General features: G+C 46.5%; 1 protein-coding gene across 1 annotated transcript in view; it reads right to left on the bottom strand.

The window, feature by feature from the left end:
• LOC310857147 (uncharacterized protein) overlaps positions 1-12,110 on the bottom strand; it is a gene marked incomplete at its 5' end in the record, with an annotated part of 45,135 nt that extends 33,025 nt beyond the window's left edge. Inside the window, 4 exons of the mRNA XM_083762758.1 lie at positions 4,530-4,609; positions 5,951-6,172; positions 7,094-7,167; positions 9,158-12,110. Coding sequence (XP_083618884.1) covers positions 4,530-4,609; positions 5,951-6,172; positions 7,094-7,167; positions 9,158-12,110 — 3,329 coding nt within the window. The remainder of the gene's footprint in view (positions 1-4,529; positions 4,610-5,950; positions 6,173-7,093; positions 7,168-9,157) is intronic.
• Between the last annotated feature and the right edge of the window lie 151 nt (positions 12,111-12,261).

Raw genomic sequence — 12,261 nt, 5'->3', positions numbered from 1 at the left:
TAAACTCATGCCTCCTTCTATGCATGAGGAGTCCAAGCTGCTTCTTTTCACCTGACAGGGTGAACACGTTATTCCGACCAGTTCCTTTCCCCTCCATCAGGCACCCCAGCTGGCCAGGGGGAGGTAGTTTTTTTTAGAGACCAGGATTACTGCATGTTTTTGTGAGGGTAACTACCCTATAACCTGACGCTGCCAGATCCAAGAAGCTTGCTACACAAATTTGTTTCACAGCTTATTGGGATCTGGGATCGCGGAAGCAAATTCGATGACGGGGCTGTTCCTTTTTTTCAAGATACTTGGTAGATGATTGGATGGGACCGTCTGTCTATCACCGTGTGGGCGTGCAAACACAACCAATCATATTGACGTGTCTATATAGCTTCACATCCGGTTTCGCACATATCCCGCCCTTAGCTCATGCTGATTGGTTCGGTACGGAACAGATTTTTGTCAGCTCAACTCCCTGAGAGATCCCAGATGAGTGCTGTGTTGGGGAACATGGTTACCCAATACCGCCCTCATCTGGCAGCGTCAGGTTAACTACCCTAGGGGACACGGGGAGAACATGCAAACTCCACACAGAAAAGCCCTTTCGCCAACCCCACCTCGGGTATGGGCACTGATGATGCCGAGGAGGGAACACGCCCCCAGCGCCCACAGTGTCCCTTCTGCCTGATCGTGATGATGTGCTGTTTAACTTTCAATTGTAATCTCAGTACAGTATTTAAGGTACAGTATTTAAGGTAATTGTTTCTTGACTGAATGCCTGAGTCTGAACAACACGCTTTAGTGCCAAGCCGAGGTATAAATGAATGAATAGACACCTGGTTGTCATGAACTCTTCCTGAACTTAAGCCACATCCAAAACAAAGAGCAGGCCTAACAAGGCCTACAGCTTTTACGACGCATGGCCTGTTTGAAGTAGCCATGGCTCAGCTTGCCTTTTGCCAAATAAACTTAACTGCCATCGTAATACTTCAGTGGCCCTGCTAAACTAACATCACACGGCTACGGAAAGAAAAGGAGTTGCTATACATTGTACATACAGGCGGTTGGTTGACATGATGGAGCACAAATCAAGCACTGTACAGGTTAAATACAGACACAAAACACCACAAGACAAAAGGATAGTTTCTAAATACAGCACAGATTTGGGCAGTATCTACTATCTTCTGAGCACTAAAAACAAAATGGCACATAAACTTTAAGCCCCAAGCAATTACTTGGAAAACCACCTGAAGCTCAAAATTACCCCTGAGCCCCAGATGGAGCGAAAGTAAAGCAAACCCTGCAGAAAGGTTGTCACTACATACTTCCTTGCTTGTGTTGTTAAAATACTGTGACCAATGCTTCAAGCTAACCTGGGGTCATTTGAGCGTAAAAGATGGTTTACAAAAGAAACTGAGAAAAGGCTTAGATCAGCAAAGAAGCTTTTGAGGGACTTCTAAGTGACTATCTTGTACAATAGTAGCACTAACTTATTAGGGCTCCCATTTTACATCTTGGTGTCAACAGTTGCACCACGTACACGCACACCAAAATCAAGGAATATGTCCTCAGTCACGATACAACAAGCATGTCATGTGACCCAGCATGTAGGCATCCTAAGTTCGAAACCCCCTCCAACAATCAGTCCGCGGGTATGTCCCAGGCTGGACCACCAGAGAAACCCCCTCCAACAACCAGTCCGCGGGTATGTCCCAGGCTGGACCACCAGAGAAACCCCCTCCAACAATCAGTCCGCGGGTATGTCCCAGGCTGGACCACCAGAGAAACCCCCTCCAACAACCAGTCCGCGGGTATGTCCCAGGCTGGACCACCAGAGAAACCCCCTCCAACAACCAGTCCGCGGGTATGTCCCAGGCTGGACCACCAGAGAAACCCCCTCCAACAATCAGTCCGCGGGTATGTCCCAGGCTGGACCACCAGAGAAACCCCCTCCAACAACCAGTCCGCGGGTATGTCCCAGGCTGGACCACCAGAGAAACCCCCTCCAACAACCAGTCCGCGGGTATGTCCCAGGCTGGACCACCAGAGAAACCCCCTCCAACAACCAGTCTGCGGGTATGTCCCAGGCTGGACCACCAGAGAAACCCCCTCCAACAACCAGTCTGCGGGTATGTCCCAGGCTGGACCACCAGAGAAACCCCCTCCAACAACCAGTCCGCGGGTATGTCCCAGGCTGGACCACCAGAGAAACCCCCTCCAACAATCAGTCTGCGGGTATGTCCCAGGCTGGACCACCAGAGAAACCCCCTCCAACAATCAGTCCGCGGGTATGTCCCAGGCTGGACCACCAGAGGAAAACTATTTCCCAGTCCACTCCCGCATTGCCACCCGGTGTCATATCGTTCTCCATAGTGTGACTGAACCCATGGGCCTAAAATCCACCCACTGTTGTTCCTGTTGTTTTTCTGATCCTGGCTAGAACGGATATAACACACGTCGGACCCAAGCGCTGTGCAAAGTGCAGCAAAGTGCAAAGCAGTGACTGTACACAGGAAAACGTCAGAAGGGTAGACACAAGAAAGCTTACTAAACCCATGAGGGGTTCTAACTTCTAGCCCCTCCAATGTCTGGTTTTTTAAATTACATCATAGGGCAGCTAAGTCTATTGACTTTTAATGTTTGTTTAGGGCACTAAGCGTGACATCATGTGGCAGCCAAGTCTATGGACTTTTAATGTTTGTTTACAGCAGTTATACAAACATTACCAGGCGCCCCTCACTTCACACGAGTGTGATTCTTTCCAAACCGGATCACACAGTTTTAGAAACTGAAACAGAGCTATTTCCTCTGTGGTGGAAAGGTTAGAGTAGGAGGGAAAGATGTTGGGACTCTTTTGCACATAGTTTACAAGACACCTTGTGCAAGAGGACACCCACTCCAAAGACATGCTGCCCATGATTCCTGTCAAGGAAGGCAGAAGGCAAAGCCGTCTGTGGCGTCTTGACCATAAGCGCTGAGACCCGAGTATAAGATTTCCCCAAACTAAAGCATGGGGCTCCTTTGGACTCTGGCGACTTAACAAGTTGCTATTCCTGATGCAAAGATACAGTACAGTGTTATATTCAAACACACACACACACACACACACACACACACACACACACACACACACACACACACACACACACACACACACACACACACACACACACACACACACACACACACACACACACACACACACACACACACACACACACACACACACACACCTGTCCAACAGCAATGTTGACATTCGGATACAAAGTTCTCTACAATGCCTTCTCTTAGCCAGAGTTAAGACTTTGATGCCAAGGAACCCTGCATTGCAGTACAATGCTGAAGTTCGGCAATGATCGTCATAGGATAAATTTCACACCATGATATAAACAGAAAATGGTAAATAAATGGTAAATGGTGCATTTATATAGCACCTTTATCCAAGGCGCTTTACATAGATTGTGCATTACATTTACCCATTCACACACACACACACACACACACACACACACACACACACACACATTCATACACTGATGGCGGCGAAAACCATGCAAGGCACCAACCAGCACATCAGGAGCAATTAGGGGTTCAGTGTCTTCTTGCTCAAGGACACTTTGACACAAACTCTGGGGGAGCCCGGGCTCGAACTGAGCCACCGCCGCCAGATAGACGGAGGCATAGATAGTTCAGAGTGTCTAAGAGGTGTGTGTAGGTATTTGAGAGGGAGTAGCCCAGCTGGTATTGGTGCGGGGGTTTGGCTCTTTGGCTCAGTGAGTAGACACTGGTGCCCTTTGTCCCCCTGTCTCTAGCCTTGTGTGACTCCTGGCCTGGAGAGGGGGGCCTTGGCCCAGGAGCTGTTGGCATGCTGTAATGGCTAGGGAAAGACAGCTTTCTTGGCATTTTATGAGACAGACCCCTGGATTTAGCAGTGTTAGTGGTGCCGAACTTCCTGCGGCAAACCTCTAGTAGAGCAATGCAAAAGCACATAAATGAACCTCAGAACATTTCCCAAGGCAACAACCTTTTCTAATACATTTACAGTAGGGCTCTGCAATATTTCAATATTATAGAGATCGTGATATGAGACTAGATTGGATATCATATCATAATATTGTGATATGTTTTTTATTTTGAAAAGTTTAGAAATGTTTTGAAAAAGTCACAATTTTTATAGAGGTATCTGATCGAAAGTATTGTCATAATTGATTTTGTCCATATTGTCCAGACCTACTAATTGACCAAAGTCTTTATAATATGGTTTCCTTGAACTACCGAGTGTATACAGTACTAGAGAAACCAATTTCAAGTCCAACTCATTATATTGCTTTTAAAATAGAGCATATGCTGCCACCAAGTGGTCTTTTCAAACATTGCATTTGCATTGCACTTTTGTTGCAACCACACAGAAATAAGCCAACACTTGACAAAAGCCCTCAATTCAGCATCCTCACTATGACCCCAAAAATAAGCTGATAAGACACACATCAGTACCGGTTTACCAAGTTGGTAAACTGTGGGAAATCACAGGGAGATCTTACCTCCCAGTCCGGCTTATCTCCACTTGTCGCCTTATAAGAACATCATCTCTGGTTAAACCATATGGGCCAGATGGGTCCTCCTGGAAAGAATATTACAATTGTTTAAATTGTCAAGTACATTAACCTGACAAAAGTTTGCTGGTGAGATGGATGAAAACAGCAAAGTTATGAGGGTTGTTCAGTTGTGTGGTACATTTTACCAATAGTGTTTCCAATTTTAAGTCATTCATGAATTGCATTTTTATAGCGCTTTTCCAAGTGCTCAAAGCACTTCACAATGGTTCATTCATTCATACTTGGGAGGTGAAGCGGCGAACAGTCGACGCCAGCGTCCTCACTTCCCACATTCACACACCAGTGGTGGCAAGCTCACACCGACCAACTCATTAGAGGCAATGTAGGGTTCAGTGTCTTGCCCAAGGACACTTCGACATGTGGACAGGAGGAGCCGGGATTCGAACCACCGACCCAGGGATCATTGGACGACCTGCTTTACCTCCTGAGCCACAGCCGCCCCATACATTTAACTCATTTAACAACTAAACCTACTTTATATTCTTTGCCGACAGTCGTCCCCCAGGGGTACTTGGTCCCCTCCATTTTTCCCTCTTCACCAAATCTCTCGCAAGCTTGATCTCCAAGTTGTGAGCTTAATAAACAGAATGTTCATCCATTTTCTCTGAATGTTTGCCTATTATGTCATGCTCAGAGCTGGGACGCTAGGGTTCACGTGCTTGTAGGTCTGCTATTTTAGAGAAATCGTGAAAATGCAGCACAAATCTTTGAATATATATTCTTTCAGAGCGAACGTTTTTAACTCAAATCTTTGCTTCCGAGGGGTTCATATTTTCAGATGGGGGTCGGTGGCCAATTACATATCATTCTGGGGGTCCTTGACATGAAATAGTTTGAGAACTACTGACATAGAAAGTCATAGAAAATCATGATTCTGTAATTATGTGTTTTGAATGATGATGTTTGCATTATCATTAAATACCGGTGAATCTATTTAAAAAAACAGTCATGATTTAGAAGACATTTTGTAGAATCGAGCTCAGGTCTAAATGAGTTAATCACGGCTACAGTCCCAAAGGGCTTTATAGGCCTACATTTAACAAAAGGAACACAAAACCAGCTTGGGCACTCAATCAGGCAAGGAAAAACACCAAAGAACAGGAAAACAAATGGAAGGAACCTAGGAAGGATCTTAAAATAACAAGTATGGGCATAAAAGAGACACACACAGGTAGACCGGTACAATGGGTACGTTGACAATGGGTACAAACGGGTATTGCATGAATTCCCAACTTGCATCGTTCCCAAATTGTCCGTAAATATAAATAACTGTGCTGAAATGACACCACTGCAGAGAGTAGTTAGTTAGTTAGTTAGTTAGGGCACCACTGAACAGCTCATCTTACCAACTGTGGTATGGGGCGTGCAATGGGGAATTGCTTGAGGTCTGTGTAGCCATGGACATCAGGTGGGTACGTGTTTTCTCCACGGTAGCCTCTTTGGTCTGGTACATTCCGAGAGTTGTAGTACCGTTGGTCGTCATCATCGTATGGTCTATCGTATGACACTTCTAAGCGGTTTGTGGTTGTCCTCCGCTCAACAACATTGACAACTCGCTGGTAAGTCACCTGAAAGGAAAGCATTAGCATTAGTGACAGCACTGAAACAAGCCAGCAATGGAGGGTATGCACATGCATAAATTGAATGTCAAATCGAGTGGCAAAGTGAATTTAATGTCGTTTAACGTTGTTTCATGCAATGAAATAGGCCTACAACTTTTCTGTTTGGATGTATGTATCTCCTAATCCTTGTCCCAGATGGCATTTTTGGTCATAACAAGGTTTATTCCACGGCCAGAACAGACAATGTGATCCCCATCAATCATGTTTTAGCAGCCCGGACGGTAAACACACTAACATAAGATCATAGATTTATAACATCCGGTCTGGGTTTTTGGCTCTTCAAAATAAGAGTTGAACGGGGGAAAATGCTGGCATGAATTATATCAAAGTTATTAATAAATGCTGGCAGACTAGTTGAGTGTTGAAACATTATATATCGCCAAATCGATTAACCACTTAAGCGTTATTTTATACTTTAGTGCACAACAGGGTCAGGCAAAAATAGTTAATAGCAAATCTGCTATTTATTCTATTTTTTAGTTTTGGAAATGTTTCGAAGCCTTTCACATACGACATGCCCAAAATAGGGATAGATTACAATTAGATCATTTAAATAAATCTATCGATTTAACCTGGATATTGGCATTGGCAGCCATCTTTGTTTATATTGTATTGCAATGACAATTAAATGTAATGTATACTATATTACAGTGAAGAGTGACAAATCTATCTACAAGCTCACAAAACATTGTGGACGTCACGTAACATATTGCGACACCGACCATAACCATAACCGTGTGACGAACTGAGAATACATAGTGCTTACAGGGTCTAGTTTGGACACTGCCATCACAAAACAAATGCCTCGGCTCAAAGACAGGTGAACAATGTGAACCTCTAGCCATTGAAGAACATGTGCTTTCTTACTTCTCTTTGTGAGGAAGAAACGGATTGTTCATCATACGCCTCCCGGATTGGTCTTCGGTCTCGTCGATACGCCACTGCAAGGCAATCAAGAAAGAGGCCAATCATATGTAATGATTTCAAAAACACGAATGAACAATAGTTCAGGCAGTCGGAAGTCAGACATGTGAGAATGGTTATGTCAATCCATATACCAACCAATCAAACAGTGAACATCTGAACAACTGCTCAGATGAGGTCAAGGTGCCATTTAAAGCAAAAAGCATCTGTGGCGTTTTATACTTTTGACTATTAAAAAATAGCAGATATACAACTCATATCCCGTCACTTTGTGCTTTTTTTAAACTAAAATAAACAGCCGTAAATTAATTTGTATTGTTCAGTCTTATGTCTCACACCTTCCTCTTGACAATACAACCTAGATTCTCTGTGGGGTTCAGGTCAGGCCAGTTGGCTGGTCAGTTAAGCACAGTAATACCATGGTCAGTACACCAATTACTAGTAGTTTTGGCTCTGAAGCATACTGTACTCTAAAAAGATGGCTGTGTTGAAACCATTGTTAAGTTTTCACTGTCAGTGGATCAACACCATAGCAGATAACATGGCCTAAATCATCACTGTGTTTTGTTTTGATTGATTGATTGAAATATTTATTAACAATTTGCAGAATTACAGTACAATTCAAGCACAACTCAATACAAAGACTGTGAGTGGACGACCCAATAAAGCATTACACTTGTTTACAAGAGGGTCCACCTTGTTCAATTCATCAAAACATTTAGAGACGTACAAATATACACTTCTATTGTCTAACACATGCTGCTGGAAAAGGAAGATCAGCATCAACATAAAGCTTGACAATGTACGGAGGCACACAGTGCTGTAAAATATCATAATAAATGGTTGTGTTGAGACTCTGGACATGACAAAACACAGTGATGAATGATGATTTAGACAGTGTTATCTGCTGGTGTTGATCCACTGACAATACAAATTAATTTACGGCTGTTATGAAAGCAAACCTGGGCTTCGGTAATACCTCAACAGTGCCACAGGCTGATCACCTCCATGCCACGCCCAATTGATAAAATTATTTGTTCAAAAGTAGATTAATATAACAAAAAAAGGTTTTAAATACTTCACTTTATGGACAATTAATTGAGAATATATGAAAGTTTCACTTTTTGAATTATATTACGGAAGAAAATGAACTTTTACAAAATATTCTAATTCATTGAGATGGACCTGTAGTGTATATATTAACCCATTTTGGGGCGGGAAGCCGGGAACCCATTTTCGTGTTAGCATCATGTCATGCTTTAGCTATTGAAAAATAGCAGATCTACAACCTCGTAGCGTGCCACATAATAAATAGAGGTGGTCCGATCAGGTGTTTTTGGGACTGATACCGATCACTGATTGTTCTTCTCACGAAAATTTGAACATTTCCAAAATTATTATGTCAAAAACCACGTTAAAACTGTTCCTGTGTGTGGGGAGGAAGGGGAGAATGTTTAGAGAATGTTTCAGTCACAGAATGGTTTCTCCAGATCGGGTAAACAACAAATCAGATCAGATCACAGATTGAGTCATTTCTCATTTGTAGTGAATATCAGAGCACCTCTAATAATAAACAATGTTTTGCTGCTCCCACCATAGCCAGTTCATCAATGAGCAGTCAAGACGAATAACAGTCTAAGTCCATAATTTATTCTGACCCCTCCCCCAAAAGGTCTAGCTGTCCTGACCACTTATCTATGATTTATACATTATGGATAATTAGTGTGGACTTAAGACTGATTGATTTAACAAAATGAGCAGCTGAGACGAAACTCCTTCCACTTCTCCAGCCTCTTCACAGTTAACTTTAGACCAGTCATTAGTCCTACAACTACAACCCATCTCAAACCCTCACCCTAAACCTAACCTCCCACGGGGCAGCACACCTAAACCTAACCTTAACCCTCTGACTCAGTACTGCTTCCGTAAGATTGCATTGGGAAAACATGCTACTGGCTGTTGTATGACAGACAGTCAGTCATAGAAGCTAAACCGAATACTACTTACACAGCTTCAGAGCGTCATCTGCTGCACCAAAGAGGCCTGATTGAACTATAGGAATGTCAAGTAGTTCCTCCTTCTCCTTGGGCATCAAGTTGGTGAGGTTTAGCCAACGTGCTCTCTCCTGGAGTACTGCAAGACCCATGGCTCTACCTGCGGCCTGGATGGCCACCTTGTGGAGACGCCTGACATGGTCCGAAATTAGGCAAATATCTGCCCACTGCAAGTTGTCTGGTTTGATCGTCATATCCTTCTCCAGCTCCGCTTGATATGCCATCAGGATGGAGGCAGCATTAAGCGCTCTGACCGTAAGTGCAGCCGTCTTGTAGCACTCATCATTGAGACTGGCCTGTAAACAGTCAGTCTTCGAGGGCAGTGTAGAAGTAGAGGACGAGAGAGAGATCTTGGGGTGGAGATGGGCTTCCACCAATGGCTCCACGGGGGGCATTTGAAGCAAACCATGGGACTCCATTCCCTCACAATGTAGCAGGGAACTCTCCATGAATGGTTGTTTCTTGCTATAAGGCTTGTCCTGCCAGGTAACTGTGAGCTCTTCCAATAACTCCGGAAAGAAAGGCAGCCGTTGCTTTCCTGTCTCCTTACTGTCAATGGGAGCCTTCCCAGCCTCTGCTTGAACAGTGGGCCACTGCATATTGAGTCGTATAGCAGCACGTTTACATATGTCCTGCATGTCCACATCCAGGGTGGACAAGTGAGAGTTGTCTCCCACTGTTGCCAGGTTTGGATAAGAAGGCAATTTTCTCTCTTCTTGTTGCATTTGAACATGGTGTGTGGGAGTTTTTCCTCTACACTTATTTTCCTTTAGTGCTCTGTTGCGCATCAGTCGCCTGTTACATGTGGAAAAGTCCTGCTCCTTTGGGATGGGAGACTTTTTTGCCGGGATGCAAGCAAATTTAATTTTCTGCATTTGAGGGTGGTGTGTGGGAGTTTTTCTTCTACATTGATTGTCCTTTGGTCTTCTCTTATGCACCTGTCCCCTTGCAGGTGTGCAAAGGTCCTGCTCCTTTGGGTTGGAAGACTTAGCATGTCCGCTGTCCACAGTGTCCAGCAGCCACAGTTCGTCCTGCAGCTCACCGGCCATCCCAAGTAGATTGTCCATGGACACTTTGGACAGGTTAGTCTGACGAGTTAGCCGACGCTTAAGAAACCTTTTGGGAATGGCTGCACAGTGGATACATTCAACAACGGTGGATGCAAGTGCATCCTGGGCATGTTCCAGACCGAGACAACGTGGACACTCCGGGTGAGTGTCCCTACATGGCATCATATTGCCACAGGGGCAGAGTTTCTGCATGGGTTTATTCTCTTTGTAACATCTGTCCAAATGAGTGGGGGGGGGCTCGTGTGCAGGGCTGTAGACTCTTTCAGCTCTGGCAGCTGTGGCTGCGGTGTACGATGCAGCAGGTTCACGGGACATCACTGGGAGTGGCGGAGCCACGTCGAGGTAGGATGGAGCAGGTTTGCGGGACCTGACTGGGGGTCTGGGCTGTGCTGGGGGTGGTGGAGTCACATCGAGGTAGGATGGAGCAGGTTTGCGGGACCTGACTGGGGGTCGGGGCTGTGCTGGGGGTGGTGGAGTCACATCGAGGTAGGATGCAGCAGGTTTGTGGGACCTCACTGGGGGTCGGCGCTGTGCTGGGAGTGGCGGAGCCATGTCGAGGTAGGATGCAGGTTTGTGGGACCTGACTGGGGGTGGGGGCTGTGCTGGGGGTGGTGGAGCCATGTCGAGGTAAGATGCAGGTTTGCGGGACCTCACTGGGGCTCGGCGGCGGCGCTGAGCTGGGAGTGGCGGAGCCATGTCGAGGAAGTCGTCGTAGGTGGCTGGGGCCAGTCTTTTGGTGGGCAGAGGCACGTCACTGTCACTGCCGCTGTAGTCGTCGTAACGAGTGACTGGCACCATGTTGTAGGTGGCTGGGGCCTGTCTTTCGGCAGGCCAAGGTGTCATGTCAAGGAGGCCGTCGTAGGTGGCTATGGCCAGTCTTTTGGTGGGCAGAGGCACGTCACTGTCACTGCCGCTGTAGTCGTCGTAACGAGCGACTGGTGCCACGCCGTAGGCCAGTGGGGTCCTAGTGGTGGTGGCCTTGGGTCTAGGGAATGGTATGCCACTGGAGAGGTCATAGGTGGCTGGGGTCTGTCTTTCGGCAGGCCGTCGTAGGCCGTCATAGGTGGCTATGGCTGTGGCTATGGCCCGTCTTTTGCCGGGCAGAGACACGTCACTGTCACTGCCGCTGTAGTCGTCGTAACGAGCGACTGGCGCCACGTCGTAGGTGGCTGGGGCCTGACTTTCGGCAGGCCACGGTATCATGTCAAGGCGGCCGTCGTAGGTGGCTATGGCCCGTCTTTTGCCGGGCAGAGACACGTCACTGTCACTGCCGCTGTAGTCGTCGTAACGAGTGACTGGCACCATGTCGTAGGTGGCTGGGGCTTGTCTTTCAGCAGGCCACGGTGTCATGTCAAGGCGGCCGTCGTAGGTGGCTATGGCCCGTCTTTTGGTGGGCAGAGGCACGTCACTGTCACTGCCGCTGTAGTCATCGTAACGAGCGACTGGTGCCACGTCGTAGGCCAGTGGGGTCCTAGTGGTGGTGGCCTTGGGTCTAGGGAATGGTATGCCACTGGAGCGTGCGAGGCTCAAGTCAGTCTCGTTTTCATCTTCCTCTCTGTCCGTGTTGCCTGATAGCTGAAAAGCTCTAACTTGGTTCAGGCGATGCCACTTATGGCGGTGGGAGAAGTGGAGACAGTATGGGCAGAGGCCTGGCCTGCTAAAAGCCTGTTTAGCATGCTCGATTCCCAAGCATACGGGACACCTCACGTGTGGGTCGTTTTGGGTCAGGCAGCGGGAGCAGAACTGGTTGGAGCATACCTTCTGCGGTGTAGTACTAGGTAACACCGCTCGTCTGCTAGCTGTCACAGGAGCGAACTTCTCTCTCCTAGTAGACATGGTAGCTCTGAGTGAGGTTTCACAACACTCTTTGTGTAAGCAGCGGGGGCTAGAGGTTTTACAACACTCTTATCGCCCTATCACTTCGGGGGAGGGATGAGCCGTCACGCAATGACTCACAATGTCAGGCCAATATGATTGTCTGTGAGGT

The sequence above is a fragment of the Protomyctophum parallelum genome (genome assembly GCF_964188405.1).
Source record: "Protomyctophum parallelum genome assembly, chromosome: 4".
NCBI lineage: Eukaryota > Metazoa > Chordata > Actinopteri > Myctophiformes > Myctophidae > Protomyctophum > Protomyctophum parallelum.
The sequence above is the reverse complement of the archived record's forward strand: the minus strand, read 5'-3'. Positions and strand labels throughout refer to the sequence as shown.